The sequence below is a fragment of the Rattus norvegicus genome, chromosome 1, assembly GCF_036323735.1.
Source record: "Rattus norvegicus strain BN/NHsdMcwi chromosome 1, GRCr8, whole genome shotgun sequence".
NCBI classification, from domain to species: domain Eukaryota; kingdom Metazoa; phylum Chordata; class Mammalia; order Rodentia; family Muridae; genus Rattus; species Rattus norvegicus.
Genome location: NC_086019.1, coordinates 207,265,497 through 207,283,276, shown reverse-complemented (window position 1 = coordinate 207,283,276; position 17,780 = coordinate 207,265,497). Strand labels below are relative to the sequence as shown.

At 47.6% G+C, this 17,780-nt stretch overlaps 1 protein-coding gene across 2 annotated transcripts in view; it reads left to right on the top strand.

Moving 5' to 3' along the window:
• Positions 1-10,539, top strand: part of Ins2 (insulin 2) — a 149,261-nt gene extending 138,722 nt beyond the window's left edge. The window contains exons 25-27 of one of the 2 annotated variants that reach the window (XM_063280751.1): positions 5,462-5,536; positions 9,634-9,834; positions 10,334-10,533. In XM_063280751.1, coding sequence (XP_063136821.1) covers positions 5,524-5,536; positions 9,634-9,834; positions 10,334-10,479 — 360 coding nt within the window. In that variant the 5' untranslated portion in view covers positions 5,462-5,523 and the 3' untranslated portion in view covers positions 10,480-10,533. Of the gene's footprint in view, positions 1-5,461; positions 5,537-9,471; positions 9,515-9,633; positions 9,835-10,333 lie in introns of those variants that run through there. The other variant, NM_019130.2, reaches the window with a different exon arrangement.
• The last annotated feature ends 7,241 nt before the right edge of the window (positions 10,540-17,780 follow it).

Here is a 17,780-nt window from a genome sequence, read left to right as displayed (position 1 = left end):
TAGGCCTCCAAGACCCTGGCTGCTCCCAGGTTATTTTTGATTGCTAAATAAAAATACTGACAGCCAATAGCTGGGCAGAAGAGACATAGGCTGAGTTTAGTTTTCCTGGGCTTGGGTTTGGGACAAAGGTTAGAAGTCAAGAAAACATGGTTCTGAGGGCTGCCCAATTGGCTAAGAGCAACACAGATGAAACATAGTAACACTTCAGGGTTATTGATAGGAAATAGATTTGAATAGCATAGAGGATAGGTATCTGCCCAGCTCTTGTACTGATCAAGGCTTATTATAAATATAAAGGTATGTGTGTCTTTTATCCGGGAACTAAATGGTTAAAGGTGGGGTAGAAACCCCCAGGTTGGAATTAAATTTTCTACAAAAAAAAAAAAAAAAAAAAAAAAAAAACCTTAGTCCCCTTGCATTCCTGAAGAATGGTTTAGGCCTCTGAGAGCCTTGGCAAAGCTTTAAGACTCAATAAGAGCGCAGGGAAGGTCTTAGACCCCAATGAGAGCCTGTAGTATGTTTAGGGCTCCAGTGAGAACCTGGAGAAGGTCTTAAGTTGCAGTCAGAACCTACAGGAGGTTTTATGATCCAATGATGATGTATGGCAGGTTTTAGGTCTCAATGATACTTTAGAGTAAGCCTTAGATCAAATGAGAATCTAGAGAAGGCCTCAAACCCCAGTGACAATCTGTAAATGGTTTTAGACTACAGGGAGACCATGGAAAGTTTTTCAGACCCACTAAAAACCTGTCAAGGCCTTATAGGTCTTTTGAGAAGTCAGAAAATATTTTGGACCTATTGAGACCCTGTGTAATGCCTTGGGCTCCAATTAGAATCTGAGCAAGACCTTAGGACATACTGAGAAAATGGGGAAGGCTTTAAAGCCCAGTGACAACCTTGGAAGCCCTTAGGCCCAGTGAGAACCTGTAGAAGATTTTAGGCCCCAGTGAGAACCTGTAGAAGATTTTGGGCACTGAAAAGAACATGAAGAAGGCTTTATTCCTCAATAAGACTTTGGGGAAAGGCCTTAAATTACAGTGAGAACTTTGGGAAGGCCTAAGGGGGTCAATGTAACTTCAGAGAAAGACTCAGATTCCAATAAGAACCCAGAAAATGTCTTAACCCCAATGAGAACCTCTAAAAGGTTTTAGACCACAGTGAGAACATGAGGAAGCCATTCAGACTTAGTGAAAATATGCTAAATTCCTTATAGTACCTGTAAGAACTTGAGAAAATTTAGGCGCCAGAATGATCCTGAGTAATATATTAGACTCTTTTGTAAACCTGGACAAGGCTTTACAACCCGTTGAGAACCTAGAGAAAGTCTTTGACAACAGGCAATCTGGGAAGGCCTTTGGCCACGTGATAACCAGCAGAAGGCCCTTTACAACAGTGGCAATCCGAGAAGACCTCAGGCCCCATTGATAACTTGGATAAGCTTTAAGATCTAGTGAGACCATGGGAAGGGCCTTAGGTTCCACTGAGACTCTGAGCAATGTCTTAGGCTCTAATGAGAACCAGGGCAAAGACTTAAGAGTCAGTGAGAACATGGGAAAGCCCTGGGATAGCCTTATTCTTTAGTGAGAACCTGTAGAAGGTTTTAAGCTCCAGAAAATTGTTAGGGAAGGCCTTAGACCTAAGGGAGACTTTGAGAATAGCTTTAGATACCTGTGAGAACCTAGAGAAGGCCTTAAGGCCCAGTAAGAACCTATAGAAGATTTTATGCCACAGTGAGAATATGAGGAAGGTCTTCAGACCCATTGTGTCTTAGTGTTCTGTTGCTTTGGAAAGACATCGTGACCATGTCAACTCGTATAATACAAAGCATGTTACTTTCAATTTCAGAGATTTAGCACATTATCCTCACAGTGGGGAGCGTGGTGGCACACAAGTAGACATGGTGGTTGAGAGTTCTCTTAGCATCTGTGAACAGAAGGAGGAGAGGACCACTGAGCCTAGCTTGGACTTTTGAAAATCTTCAAGCCTACCCTTAGTAACACATTCCCCAACACTGCACACCTCCACACCTATTCTAACAACGCCGGTACCCCTAATCCTTTCAGTAGTGACACTCCATGGTGACTAAGCATTCAAGATGTATGAGCCTCTGGAGGCCATTCTTACTCAAACACCATAAAGTGAAAACCCATTGAAAGCTTTAAAGACCCTGTAAGAACTAGAAACAGTAACTTTTATTCTTACTGCCTCCATCTGCTAATGTTGGCCTTGTCCTGGAAGTTTTTAGCCTCCATACAATCTAGTTTAGGCATAGAACATTTTTCTCCCCTCTGAGACTTGCTGCTGAGTGAATGGCTGGTGAAGTGAGCTGTTCTGACTCAAAATTCCTCTCCACACTAACTGATTCAATCTAGCCCCTTTATCCCAGCCTCTCCTGAGTTGCTCTGCTTGTCCTCATACTAACTTTAGCAATATGTTCTCGTCTTCTGGCTCCTTCTCATTCTCCTGCTCACCTGTCTTTACCTGTACCTAGCTTGTTCTCTCTCTAAAACATGTGTCTGTACAACTGTCCCAGTGCAACTGCCTCCTTCCTTTCTTGTTCTCTGTGCTGTTCTCTCTTTAAATAGTGTCCCTTTTCTCTCTCATGAGAATTGGGCAGATCCTATTCTGTCAAATCTTTCACTTTGTCTGCCACTCAACTAGATATCACTTTCTTTTTTTTTTTCTTTTCTTTTTTTCAGAGCTGGGAACCGAACCCAGGGCCTTGCACTTGCTAGGCAAGCGCTCTACCACTGAGCTAAATCCCCAACCCCTAGATATCACTTTCAAATTGGATGCTTCCTTGTACAAACTAACTTTACCTTCATTGTCTGGTGTTAACGGTGCATACTAAGGGGGGTGGTGTATCCAGCCAGGGGCATTAAAGGTCTATGCTAAGGGCTGGGCCACAGGACAACTAGAAACAGGTTTTTTTCAGTAAATAACACAAACTCTTGGTTCACAGTGTGGTCAAATACCCTGCAAAAAGAGAAAAATTTTAGGCAACAAGGGAACAAGTGAGACAATACCCTAGGTACCAGTGAGAACATGAACAAGGCTTTTAAAACCAGTGTGTAGGCTTAGATACTTTCCAAACCTACCTTTGTAAGGGTTCTTAAACACTTTAATCTCCCTTCTAGCCCACCACCTACCAGAGGTTATTAAGACACAGGGAAAGTGGACCTGTTTAGAAATAGTTCTTTTGGGCAATTCCAATCTTTGTTGTTAGGATATCAGCAGTTCAGATTACTAGCAAAGCGCCAAACACAAATCAGCAGCTTCGGTCCAGTCCACTCAGCGGACACCACACATGAATCAGCAATGGGAGTTCAATCCAGAAGAAATTGTGAGACTCCATCAACCAGAAAAAACTGGAAGGCTTTGCCAGTTAGTCTGAGTCTGTGGAAGCATCCTGAAGCTGCCAGAATATCATGAGAAGTTCTTTGGCGAGTTTACTCTCTACAAAGTCACAACAAGCAAAAATTGGCAAAACAATGCAAGGTGAACCAATGCATGCACACTGTCAGCAAAGACTAGCGAAGCGGTGCACAGCAAACAAAAGCACGGAGCCTTATCCCCACATCTGTGGTCATATTTATATCCTTTCTTTTTAAACGTCACTCATCTTTTCATGTGTCTGCCTCAGCAAAACATTCTCACCTGTGCCTGCTTTAGTGAAATATTCTTTCACCTGTTTTCCCCCCTGTAAAACCTCATTATGAGCCAAGTCTCCAAAGAAACCAGAAATTTTCAATTTACCAATGAGAACGTAGGGCAGATCTTAGGAACTAGTGACAACCTGGGAAATCCTTAGGCCCCAATGAGAACCTGTTTAAAGTTTTAGAACCCAGTGAGACCCTGAAAAAATCCTTAGGACTCAGTGAGACTTTGGGAAACTCCTTGGGTCGCAGTAGGAACCTGGAGAAGCTCTTAAGCATCAGTGAGAACCTGGTTACAGAGTGAGGACATTTGAAAAGCCTAGAGACCCAGTGAAAATGGTCAAAGGCCTGGGAAAATTTTTAGATATTAGTGAGACCCTGGTCACACAGTAGGCCTATTGAGATCTTGGGTAAGCCTTAGGCTTCAATGAGAATATAGACAAGACTTTAAAACCCAGTGAGAACATGGGGAAGGCCTTACACCCCAGTGACAACCTGGGAAGATCTTAGGTCCAAGTGTGAATCTGTAGAAGGTTTTAGGCCTCAGTGAGAACTTGAAAAGGACTTTATGCCTCATTGAGTACTTAAAACCCAGTGCAAACCTGGGAAAGGTCTTAGACTCTAGTGATAAACTGGAGAAAGCCCTAGACCCCAGAAAGTACCAGGAGAAGGCCTTCAGTCCCAGTGAAATGCAGAAGACCTTAGGTCCAGAGAGAAGTCTTAGGACTCAGTGAAGACCCGGTGAAAGTGTTAGGCCCCAGTGCGAATGTAGTATAGCCATTAGGCCATAGTGAAAATCTGGGGCTATCCTTAGACTACAGAAAGTACCAGCAGAAAGTCTTGGGTCCCAGTCAGAAACTGAGAAGACCTTAGGACCCACTGAGAATATGGGAATGATCTTAAGTACAATGATTCCTGGCATAAGATCTTAATCTTCTATGATACCTTGGATAATTCCTCAGTATCTATGAGATCCTGGAGAAATTTGCAGCCCCCATTATAAACCTTGAAGGGTTGGAGACACTAAGAAAGCCTGGGTCCCAGAAAGACACTGGGAAGACCTTAAGCCACAGAGAGGCCCCGAGGAAAACCTTGACCTCAGTGAGACTCTGGTAACATACTTGGACCCTAGAGAGATTCTGGAGATGTCTTATGAACCAGACAAACCCTTTAAAAGGCTTTCTGTTCCAGAAAGACCCTAGTGAATGCCTTAGGTCCCCAGAAAGACCACAGAAAGATCTTGAGTCCAGTGAGACCCTGAGAAATCCTTATTCTTGACTGAAACCCTGGGAAGCTCTTAAGCTCAAATCTAACCACAAATAAGACCATAGGTCCAAATAATATCATAGGGAAATCATAAAGCAGGTTTAGATCCTGGAGACAGCTGAGACAGCTTTAGAACCCACTGTGACTCCAAGAAAGACCTGGGATCCCAGTGAGAATCTGAGGAAGACTCAGGCCCCAGTCAGTCCCTGAAGAAACCCTCAAGGGTGAATGATAACCTAGGGAAGGCCTTAGAAAACTTAATCATAAACTAGTGAAAACTTTACGACCCAGTGAGAACCTGGGGAAAGCCTTAATAAGACCCAGTGAGAATCTGGGAAGGCATTAAGACTCAGTGAGGGCATTGCTTACTCTGATAGAGTTTCAGACCAGAGAGAACGTACAAATGTCTTAGGCCCTAGGGGAAGGCCTTAGATCCAGTAAGGACCTGGAGAAGACTTCAGGCCTAATTAGAACCTGGCAAGCTGGAGAGATAGCTCAGCGGTTAAGAGCACTGACTGCAGCACTAACTGCTCTTCCAGAGGTCCTGAGTTCAAATCCCAGCAACCACATGGAGGCTCACAACCGTCCGTCGTGAGATCTGATGCCCTCTTGTGGTGAGTACTCATGTATAACAAATAAATAAATCTTAAAAAAAAAAAAAAAGAAAAGAAAAGAAAAGAAAACAGAATCTGGCAAAAGCATTAAGCCCCAGTGAGAACCTGGAGGAAAGCCTACTACCCCAGTATGATAAAGCCTTAGGCCTCAGTCAGAAACTGAGAACATCTGGGATAACCAAAGAGAATATGGAAAAGGCCTTAGAAGGATTGATACCTGTTGTAAGACCCTAGTCCTCAGTGATAGATAAATCCAAGGTCTCACAGAAGTACTCAGCCTCCATTATGACTCTTGTAGGACTGTGGGATCCTGGAAGAACTTAGGTAAGGCCTGTGCCCCAGTGAGACACTGGGAAGGCCTTTTGCCATAGAAACCTAAAGGAAACCTTTGGACTTAGTGGGACCCTGCTAAGACCCCATTTAAACCTTGGTGATAACTATTGGCCACAATGAGACCCTGAGGAAAACCTTTGACTACAGTAAGGCTTTAAGAAAAGCCATGGACTTCAATAAGTTTCTGGAGAAATCTTAGGCCTCATGAGACCTGGCTAAGGCCTGGGCCCAGTGAGTTTCTGTGGGAGGTGTTAGGTTGAAACTGTGAAGATGTCCATTCAGTCACTGGAAAGAACTTAGGGCCTGGTAAGTCCATCTGTAGGTTTTAAGCCTATGTGAGACCCTTAGGAAAGTTTAGGCCCTTAAAAAGTACTTAGATCTGGGTGTAACAAGATGTTTCAGCTTGTAATGGTATCGCTACTAAGCCTAATGACCTGTGCCTGCCTCTAGGACTCATTTAGTGGAAAGAGGGACTCATGCCTTGTGGATTGTCATTTGACTTCCACATTTAGAAGGAAACAAACTAATCAATTAATTAAAATACAGATATAAAAGAAGAACAGAGACTTCAGGCAAGTCTGTGAGCTTTCCTTAGGCCATGGGAACCTTAGACTATCAAGTCTAGTAAGACAATGGTGAAGGCTTCTAGCCCGTGGATACTCTAGAGAAAGCCTTCTCCCCTGATGAGACACTTGTAACGTGTTTGGATATTGCTGAGATCCTGGAAAATCCCCATGCTTCATTGAGGCCTCAGAAAAGGTTGGGAAGCTACAGAAGACCCCGAGAAGTGTGGGAACATCTCTAGGACAGTGTAGAAGGGCCTCAGACCTCAGAAACTCTTGGCAAATCCCTGAGCCCCACCAAGACCTGAGGAGAGCCTGGAACCATTTTACAATGTAAGCAGGCTCTTCAATTGCATATGATCCTGAGGAAGACTAGCCTTTCCTGAGACCCAAGGGAAGTCCTTAACCCCACTGACGTGCCAAGGCTTTAGGTCCTTCGGGGTTCTGGGGAAGTCTGTGAATCACAAGATGCTAATGAGAGTTTAGAGAGAGCCATGAACCTTGCTGAGTGCCTGGAGAAGGCATGGGCATCATTAAGAATCTGGGACCCTGGGACAGAGAGTAAAACCCTCTAAAAACCTAGAGAACACAGAGCACTGTGCAGAGAGCCCTTCTTGAAGCAGCACACTACACTGAGATCTCTGTTCTCTATTCCTTTGAGACTTTGGGAGAAACTGTGGACCACACAACAACCAGAGGGGAGGTCTTAGGGTTCACTGAGTCCCTGGTGCGATGGCTTGAGTGTGAGACTTCCCTCACAGATTTGTGTGTTTAAACACTTGGTCTCCAGCATGTGGTGGTGTTCTGGGAGATTGTGAAACCTTTTATACATGGGGTCTAGATGATTGACACACAAGAGTGAGTGTTAGGGTTACAGGCCAACCAGCCCTGCTTCTGGTCTGACACTGCTTCCTGGCCAGCACCTCTGCAAGCTCCTGCTGCCACAGACAGACCAACTACAGCCACCATGATTTCTGCTCCAGGATGGGCCATGAGCCGAAATAAAACCTCTCCTTCCCAAAGTTGCTTCTTTGGAATTTGTTCACAGGGATATGAAAGGCACTAACTCAGGCAGAAAGAGTTAATTCCTTTTAAGATCTTGGGAAGTCATTCGGGTCCACTGAGGCCCTATGGAGGGCCCTAAGCTCCCTTGAGGCCTTGGGAATGCCATGACTTTGGATGAGAGCCAGGGAGGCAGTGTGAGCCCCGCTGAGTTCCCAAGCAGACTGGGTTTCACTAACATCTGGAGAAAACCTTAGTCCCTTTAGTACTCTGGGGGAAACTGTAACAATTTGAGAGAGTGGTGATATGGCAGGACCATGATGCCTACTGAGACTCTGAGGAAGATTGTAAGCTCCAAAAATGCCTAGAAAAGGTCTTAACCCCACTGAGAAACTAGAGCTCTCTCTGGGTGCCCTTGCCTTTAAGGGTACTCAAAAACCGCAAAGACACTCTGGGGAAGGCATCTGTTCAGCTGAGTCTCTAGGGAGAGACAGAGCCACAATGAAACTCTCATGGGGGAGGGAAATGGGGGACGGTTGCTGCTGAGCCATGTGAAGTCTCAAGGAAGTCCATAAGCCACAAGGAGACCTTGAAATAGACTGTGAGCCCTGCTGCAATCTTGGGGTGGGGCAAGCCTGTTGCAGCGTTGGTGTATCCATGAACTCCTTTAAGATACAAGCTATGTGTCATTCTTCATGAAAACTGCAGAGTCTTGAGCTCCCATGATGACCCTGTAGAGGGCTTAAAGCCCTGTGGGAATGCTCAGGGTTGTCCCTATATGTCACTGAGACCTCTGAAAAAATTTAAATATCACAGGGAAAAACCATAAAGAAGACCTTAATCCTCTTTAAGATTCCAAGGAGAGCCAGACGTGGTGGTATATAGCTGAACTTGGGAGACTGAGGCAAAAAGACCAAGTTTAAGACCAGCCTAGCTACACTACAAGGCTCCTTTCTCAAAAGAAAAAGCTCCTAGGGGGGTTGGAACCCCAATGAGACCCTCAGCAAGGCCCTCTGGCTTCTCTATGGTCCTGAGGAGACCTCTCCACACTGCCCTGGTCTTCCCACCCTGGTCCTACCTGAGCTCCTTACCTGCTCTCCTCTTGCATTCACGTATCTTCTGCTACAGTAGGTCCACGGTGGTGTCCCAGATACCCGGAGTGTGAGTGGCTGCAGCACTTTCTGGGGGACAAGAAGTAGGGAGCAAGGGGCTCACAGTTCAAGTCTGGTGGCTATAAAGCCCTGCATAGGGTAGAGTTCTCGCTCATGCAACGACACCAAGGGTTTTTGCTGTCTGCTCGGGGAACAGGGCAGTACCAAATCAGGAACAGAAAGAGTCAAGGATCCCCCAACCACTCCAAGTGGAGGCTGAGAAAGGTTTTGTAGCTGGGTAGAGTATGTACTAAGAGATGGAGACAGCTGGCTCTGAGCTCTGAAGCAAGCACCTCTTATGGAGAGTTGCTGACCTTCAGGTGCAAATCTAAGATACTACAGGAGAATACACCATGGGGCTTCAGCCCAGTTGACTCCCGAGTGGGCTATGGGTTTGTGGAAGGAGAGATAGAAGAGAAGGGACCTTTCTTCTTGAATTCTGCTTTCCTTCTACCTCTGAGGGTGAGCTGGGGTCTCAGCTGAGGTGAGGACACAGCTATCAGTGGGAACTGTGAAACAACAGTTCAAGGGACAAAGTTACTAGGTCCCCCAACAACTGCAGCCTCCTGGGGAATGATGTGGAAAAATGCTCAGCCAAGGACAAAGAAGGCCTCACCCTCTCTGAGACAATGTCCCCTGCTGTGAACTGGTTCATCAGGCCACCCAGGAGCCCCTATTAAGACTCTAATTACCCTAAGGCTAAGTAGAGGTGTTGTTGTCCAATGAGCACTTTCTGCAGACCTAGCACCAGGCAAGTGTTTGGAAACTGCAGCTTCAGCCCCTCTGGCCATCTGCTGATCCACCCTTAATGGGACAAACAGCAAAGTCCAGGGGTCAGGGGGGGGGTGCTTTGGACTATAAAGCTAGTGGGGATTCAGTAACCCCCAGCCCTAAGTGACCAGCTACAGTCGGAAACCATCAGCAAGCAGGTATGTACTCTCCAGGGTGGGCCTGGCTTCCCCAGTCAAGACTCCAGGGATTTGAGGGACGCTGTGGGCTCTTCTCTTACATGTACCTTTTGCTAGCCTCAACCCTGACTATCTTCCAGGTCATTGTTCCAACATGGCCCTGTGGATCCGCTTCCTGCCCCTGCTGGCCCTGCTCATCCTCTGGGAGCCCCGCCCTGCCCAGGCTTTTGTCAAACAGCACCTTTGTGGTTCTCACTTGGTGGAAGCTCTCTACCTGGTGTGTGGGGAGCGTGGATTCTTCTACACACCCATGTCCCGCCGCGAAGTGGAGGACCCACAAGGTAAGCTCTGCTCCTGAATTCTATCCCAAGTGCTAACTACCCTGTTTGTCTTTCACCCTTGAGACCTTGTAAATTGTGCCCTAGGTGTGGAGGGTCTCAGGCTAACCAGTGGGGGGCACATTTCTGTGGGCAGCTAGACATATGTAAACATGGTAGCTGCCAGGAAGGAGTGAGAATCCTTCCTTAAGTCTCCTAGGTGGTGACGGGTGGCTAGGCCCCAGGATAGGTACCTATTTGGGGACCCCATAGAGCACTGCACTGACTGAGGGATGGTAACAGGATGTGTAGGTTTTGGAGGCCCATATGTCCATTCATGACCAGTGACTTGTCTCACAGCCATGCAACCCTTGCCTCCTGTGCTGACTTAGCAGGGGATAAAGTGAGAGAAAGCCTGGGCTAATCAGGGGGTCGCTCAGCTCCTCCTAACTGGATTGTCCTATGTGTCTTTGCTTCTGTGCTGCTGATGCTCTGCCCTGTGCTGACATGACCTCCCTGGCAGTGGCACAACTGGAGCTGGGTGGAGGCCCGGGGGCAGGTGACCTTCAGACCTTGGCACTGGAGGTGGCCCGGCAGAAGCGCGGCATCGTGGATCAGTGCTGCACCAGCATCTGCTCTCTCTACCAACTGGAGAACTACTGCAACTAGGCCCACCACTACCCTGTCCACCCCTCTGCAATGAATAAAACCTTTGAAAGAGCACTACAAGTTGTGTGTACATGCGTGCATGTGCATATGTGGTGCGGGGGGAACATGAGTGGGGCTGGCTGGAGTGGCCACAGCTTAATCTATCTGCCTGGTCACAATATCCCCTAAAGGGTCTGCCCAAGACTTCTTTGGCTTTCTCTGAATCCCCAGTTTTCTCCTGACTCCCTGGGCACCTCTCACTGGTGCCTGTTAGACCAAACCTGGAGCAAAGGCAGTTCCTTCCCCCAAGATAGCTAACACCTTCGGTTGTCTGGGAGGACCATGACCCCTACCCCTGATGCTTCTAGCCAGCTAGAGAAGAGTTAGAGGTCTTTGGAATGCATGGGTGATGGCATCTAGGAACTAATAATTCATTGCTCTATAGCCCTGGATCCTCAAGGGCCCCAGAGAACTTTTATAAGGAAGAAGACCAAAATATCCCAACCACAGCTTTCACCTAGCCCTCCTGAGTTCTTTTTCCAGAGCTATTTTAGAGGAGTATCTGACTGGGAAGAAATTGGGCTTGGTACCTTGAGCTGGAAGGCCATGGAGTCATTCTTAAAGAGCTTATCCCAGCTCTGGGAGGACAGAGAACAGCCCCAACTGCTCTCAGACTATCCAAGTGACCTTTAGTGCTCTGAACAGGACAGGCACCCCACACAGGTGGAATAACATACTGAAGGACTGGGCAGGAGCCAGAACTCCACTTCTCAGGAATGGCCAGTTGCAAGTTCTAAGCAAGGTAGCCATGAGAGAGGTCCAGGGCTGGGGTCTCCTATTACTTCTCAGTCCCTCCTCCCAGACAGGTAGGGCCTCTCATCAGATTTCTTGAACTTAACTGAAAAGCCACATAACATCTAGATCTTTGGGGAATCTCAACATAGAGTCCCACTCTTTAGCACTGAGCCCAGACTGGGTGTCACCTGTCCGGCAAATGAGAGATTAGAGGGCTAGGGTGATCCTGGTCACCCCAAGGGCTGGCTGACTTGCCTGCCACTCAAGCCAAATCCATCTGTGTCTTCCTGAAAGCTCCACCCAGAGCCAGGGTGACAGACCTCTGAACTAGACATAGGTCTTCTTGCTAGTACTTGGTGGTTGGGAAGCCTCCTCCAACAGTGTTAAGAACCCCTTCCTAGTCACCCCCTCTCCACAGGCCCACCTAAAGAAATGTCACAGGTCCCTAGTGAGTCCTGTCCCTGACAAAGGAAGACTAGAAGTGAGCATGAGGTTGGATGGATAGACATTAGACCCAAAAGAAGAAAGAAGGAGGGGCCTGGGACCTCCTACAGGAACACCCCAGAGGTAAGTTAGCACAGCCTGAGGTGTGGTGCCATGCCGGGATGGAGCTACGTGAGCCTCTGCGAGCACAAGCAGAAGCAGGGGCTGGAAATTGGGATGGTTGAAGTCCGTTGAGCCTCCAGAGAAAGCCACTGGCTGTGGCTGCCTAGGTCTTGGGTGGGTGAGCAGATAGGGCACACCACTGCTCAAGTGCCACAAACTCTCTGGAGGGCATATGAGTCATGGGTAAAGGGAACAAGAATCTTTGGGTCCTTGGGCCTTGTGGGGCAAGCTGAACTTTTCAGGAAATTCAATGGACTCATGCTATGGAGTTCTTGGGGCACAGAAGTATGGTCCAGACGTCCAGATCTCTATCTATAGCCTCACTCCTGCAGTCTTTCAGGCCTCAAGGGAGAGGAAGGTTGCTCCCAAGACTCTTAATCTGCCCAAGCTGAAGCACATCCCCCATACCTTCCTGAGACCTCCTGCAACTCTAGTTTAGGGTTCTCCTTCCTACTGGTCTTGAGGAGAGGAAGCAAAATACTAGAGATAGGCTTGTTCTGACTCCCAACTCCTCCAGGAGTGGACAAAAAGCAGTCACTCAAATGGAATCAGTGCCCAGGGAGCAGAGGTCGAATCAGACTCAGTCTTTGATCAGCATCACCCTGAGTGCTAACCCCAGACATCCCAGCCAGATGTTCCTTTAAGGCCCAGGTTACTCCATGGAGGTCAGTTCTAGACCTGGCTCAGATACTCCTGCTGGCCTCGCTGAGGTCCTTCAGCACAGCCCTGCAGCCCAGGAGCTCCTTCCTGCCTTGGAACCAGGGGTCCTCTTGTCTATGAGGCCTGCAGTGATAATCGTGTTTACCCAGCTAGCTCTGTTGTTGCTTTGGTATTTGAGCTGGGACTGGGTCGTTTCAGGACCTGCTCCCTAACAACTCCCAGCCTTGCTGGGGCCCCTCATCGCCTCTGCCTACCATCTGGAGGGCCACTGTATTACTAAGGATAGCCAGTATACCTGTGCTGTACTCTTGCCTGGATTGATGAGGCAATTCAGATCCACATATGTGGGAGAGACTCATACTAATACCACACATGGGGAGACTGAGGCCTGGAGCCAGGGCAGCCACTCTTCTGTTCTGCTCAGTACTATTCTCCCTCACAGTATAAGTTCCCCAGACACCTAATATGGTCTTCCAATGTAGCTGCCTCCAGTTTGGCTTCCACAGATTGTATTGTCTCTGGGTACAAGTGAGCTGGCACCTCAGGCTAGCCCCAGGGACTGTATTTGCTTTCTCGCATTATCAATAAATGTTCACTGTACTTGTGTTCTCCCAGGCTGAACAGGCCATGAGTGATATGAGAGGTGGGGTCAAGGATGCTGAGGTCCATTTTTACCCTTTGAGATCCTTATACCCAGCAAGGTTCTGAACCAAGGAGCAGAACCAGGTAGCTCTCAAGTCAACCTGCCCAGAAAAGTTGGCACTAAAGAGTATCAAGCACTATGTGGCTCTCTAGCCTAATGTAAATGAGGGAGACCCCTGAGGAGCCTTTCCACAAACTCAGATAGGGTGCCCCTCATGCTGGTAACTACTGTTTGGGATTTGTGAAATCTGGACAACGTAGCCAGAAATGGCTAGTCGTGAAAGTGTCCAGCAGAGGGCACCAAAACCTTGCTTTTGCAGTACTCCAAGTCCGAACCGCCTACCATAAGTCCTTCTAGGGGCTGCATAGTGTCTCCCTTTGCTCCCCTGAAGTCACAGGAACAAAGAGGCTTCCCAAGAAGCTGGCTGCCCTGAATTCTGGAGAGCATGAGGTTTGGGTAAGAAAGACTGGATGTGCACCTTTGGGGTTTAGTTTCTTAGATACCCATGGCGGAGGATGAACAAATGTCCGGGTGTCTGCATTATTCCTAGAATGTCCCGGGTTAGAGTCATCTCCTACCTGTCTAGAATTACAGCCGCCCAGAGGAGAGTGTAAGGGGCAATCCATGCAGCACCTCACACTACGGCTAAGCAAACAGGTCAGGGGAGCCGACTGTCTGTTTCCAGCTGGGACCTTTGTGGTTCCCAGAGCCCTAGTGGACACAGAGACCGGGAGCCAGAGGAGCCAGTAATCCCTCTCTTTGCTTGGAGTTTTCTTAGGCACATAGGCTGGAAGACAAAACTCTAGTTTTCACATGGAATAGGGGCTACAGGGACCCCAGGGTGCAGGATGCTTCATGCAGAGTCCATCTGGGACGGGGTCAGCCCTTTCCCATGTCTACCTTCCGCTCAGTGCTGAGAAGGGAAGGTCAGTTTTGCAAAGAATGCTGGGGGGTGGTGTGGCCAGGGGTAGGAGAGCTGAAGAACAGCCTGGATACCGTGTCTCTTTTCTCTTCCCCCATCCAACTATTGTTTCTGGCTGGGCCACAGAACAGCAAGGCGGATTCCTTCGAAAGTGAAGCTGTGGGGGTGGCCCTGTGTGGTCCAGTCATGCTGTGCTGGCACCAAGTTACCCAGTGGCTTTGAGCCAGCCCCCTTGGAATCACTGGCTCACTGCCTGGCTCCCAGGTAGCTTGTTCCACCACCACCACCACCACCTTGGTACAAACACCTCACCTATAACACCCTTCTGCTGCAGGTAGTCAGAATTCTGTGTCTGATCTGCAGACCCCTGAGGCAGACCCTTGAATCTGGGCCTAGGCTGAGCTATAGGTTTACCAGCATGCTGCTCTCTCCAGGGGCGGGGGGCTGGGGAGTAAGCCAGGGCTCCTCAAACTAAAAGTTGTCGTGGTGATGCATCACCCACTAGGTGCTCCGTCCATATACTCAAACTGACTAGATTCAGTTATCTGACCTCTGGGCTAAGGCCACTGACTCTGGTTGGCTGTGCCAGCCAAGTCCCAAAGGCTATGTGTGGCTCCCACCTGTAGACTAATGATAGATTCTTTACCATTTTGCCAACAACAGAAGTATGTCTTAAAGCTGCCTGGAGGTCCACAGACCCTCATGTTTCCATGAGGCCTCCTCCCCTGCAGTCCTGCGAAGCCTTTAGAATCCTGCTGCTAACATTCCACCAGGACCTCCCTCTGGCTCTCCCAGCCCATCTGTGTTTGTGGACAACAGAGTGGAGTCCCTCAGCCCTGCCAGCTTGTGGCTGTTCATGCTGAGGCCCTGGCACTCCCCCCTCTGCTCTTCAAAGGCTACCCTGGCTTAGAATTGAGTCCTGCTCCAGCTGGGTCTCCAGTCTTCTGTCCAATCCCTAAGACCCACTGTGACCTGGACTGCTGAGGACCCGGAAGACTCCTCCTAGCTTTTATGGGCCAGGTCTTGAGCATGGGTCAGCAACACCTGGTGACCCAGAAGCATTCAGAATGGGCCTGAGGACCAGAGGTAAACTGAGGCACCCAAATCTTTGCCCTGGCAAATGCTTCCTGACTTTCCCCCAGCCTGACATCTGGGGATGAAGAACAGCTTCAGTTGGCTAGGGAACCTGAAAAAGAGGACGTTCCCCAACCTGGACCCAAATATTGAAAAGGAGATGGGAGGGGCTGGTTGGGTGAGGAAAAAAGCTGACAGAGATCTAGCAAGGAAGGCTCCCTATATCCCAGCTCTAGCTGCACAGTCAGATTTTAAATATGAGTGGGGAGGCTTCCTGAAGCAATGTTCATATTCTATAGTTGGCCTCCTCATACGGCCAGACACTGCTGTGATTGGACTCATCCTGAGTTCTTCTCTAAGACCTGGCATATGGGCTGGCCATGGCACAAGCAAGAGGTGGCTATAGCTACAAATTATACAAAAGATGTGTATTGACCTCAGCCTTCTTGGGTTGGTGGGTCTAAAGAATGAAAGCTAGTCAGTGAGGTGGTGGAGGCTAATGTCTTGGATATGAGAGTCTCTGGCTTTCATCTTTTGGAGATAGCCCTGGCTCTCATGTGGGTATTGTAGAGAAGAGAAAACGGGTACACTTCCTGTATATGCTCCCAACATAGCCATGAGTATACAAGAGGTGTCATTTTCTAAGGGACAGGATCCCCCAGAGATGGAGGAGTGAGGCATCCACTCATCAGTGGAGAAAAGTTGAATCAGGGAGAAAGGGTTTAGTCAAGAGTAAACTCTTGGGAGAGACCAGCTGCACCATGCTGCAGATGAGGATTCCTCTGGTCCTGAGGTTCATTGTGTATCTTGGGACAAGAAGGTCTTTGCCATTCTTTGAAGTCCTAGCTCAATACTCAAGGCATCCCTAGCCAGAGTTCCACCCCAAATCCTAGAGTTCCCTCTAGAATGAAGTTTTGTTTGAACAGGTAGAAGAGCCTTTATGGACAGGTGCCCCACAACTATAGGTTCTGGACTGTTCCAAATCCATTTCCACATGGTTCCAGAAATAATCTGTGTGATCAGAAGGAAAAATGGAGGTTCAAGGTAAACTGATTGCCCAGTGTAATGAGCAGAATAGGTATTTGAACCTAGGCAGTCATCAGCCCCCTGTACAAACTCTATTCCCATGTGATGCCCAGTGGGTAGAAGTTTATAGAATAGACCCCTTATCTCCAAGCATGAGTTTTCCTTGGTTCTCAGATGTGGAGTTGTAGCTTTTAAGAAGGTTGACTCAGCCTTGCCAATCAGCCAAGGGGAGGAAATCAATGTGCAAAGGTTAGGAACAAGTTATATGAGGTAGGATGAGAAGGATTTTTGTTTTTTCCTGTGTTATGGGTTGAATCAGAACCTCATATTGGCAAGATTTTCTACCACTGAACTACCTCCTCAGCCCTAACACCTTCCCCTTCTCTCCATTCCCAAGGCTTGATAAAGCACCTTGTAGTTATGATTGTGGGGAAAGAGGCACGTTCTGAAGAGTCAATGCAATTTATTAAATGACCACCAGATGTCAAGCTCGAGCCGGGTTTGCAAATTCCCTTTCGGGTGCAGGATGGTGGGGAAGCCAATGGGTATTAAGAACAGTGTTTAATCCACTCTTGTTCATCCCAGGGACCCCCACCTCTTATCTAGAATCCAAGAATTATACCTAGAAAGAGTCCATAATAAATTTATTTTAATATAAATATGACAAAGTTTGCTTAGAACTAGAGTTAGAACTTAGTTCAAGGTGTTTGGGGTACAGGGGTCTTAGGACAGGAAGATATGCAAAGGGAAGACTGCCTGATAAGATAGGGGAGGGGAAGCCTCAGTCTCAAGTACAAGACTACAGAACTCACTTATACCATGATGCTATAGAAGGTCTCCTCTCTGTAGGAGAAAGAATTACAGCATCGCCTCTTACCACTTTCCTTCCCTGAGTAATCCCAAATCCCTGCAGTAAGAACTTTAAATTGTGTATTGTAATTAAAGATATACCTACCAGATGTCAGCATGAGGCCACTTTAGCAGTCCAGGAAGGAAAACTGGATTCTGGGAATTTCTAGAGGTACTTCAGCTTTGTTTTTCATAAATGAGAGTCCAGGCAGATTCCCCTGAATTAGATGACTCTCCTCTCTCCAAGTCTCAAGTGAGTAGATTTTTTTGTAGTGTCTTTATAGTTACATCTTTTTTTTAAAGTTACATTTTTTTAAAGATTTATTCATTTATTATATATATGTCCACTGTAACTGTCTTCAGATACACACGAGGTACAGACGAGGACATCAGATCTCTTTACAGATGGTTGTGAGCCACCATGTGGTTGCTGGGAATTGAACTCAGGACCTCTGGAAGAGCAGACGGTGCTCTTAACCACTGAGCCATCTCTCCAGCCCTATAGTTACATCTTAATATTTGTTCATTTGTTTTTTGTTTGTTTGTTTAATGGTCCCTTCCTCCTTCCTCCTGTGTCCCCTAGACTGTGTCCATAGATCATCCATGAAATATAATTTTGAAGGGTCATGCCCTTTAAAATTTAATTCACTGATACCTTGTGCCCCATTCTTGCCTCAGTGGCACCATGGTTTAGTTGCTCCTCCATGGGCACTCATTGCCTGCATTCTTCCTTCCTTAAACATTGAA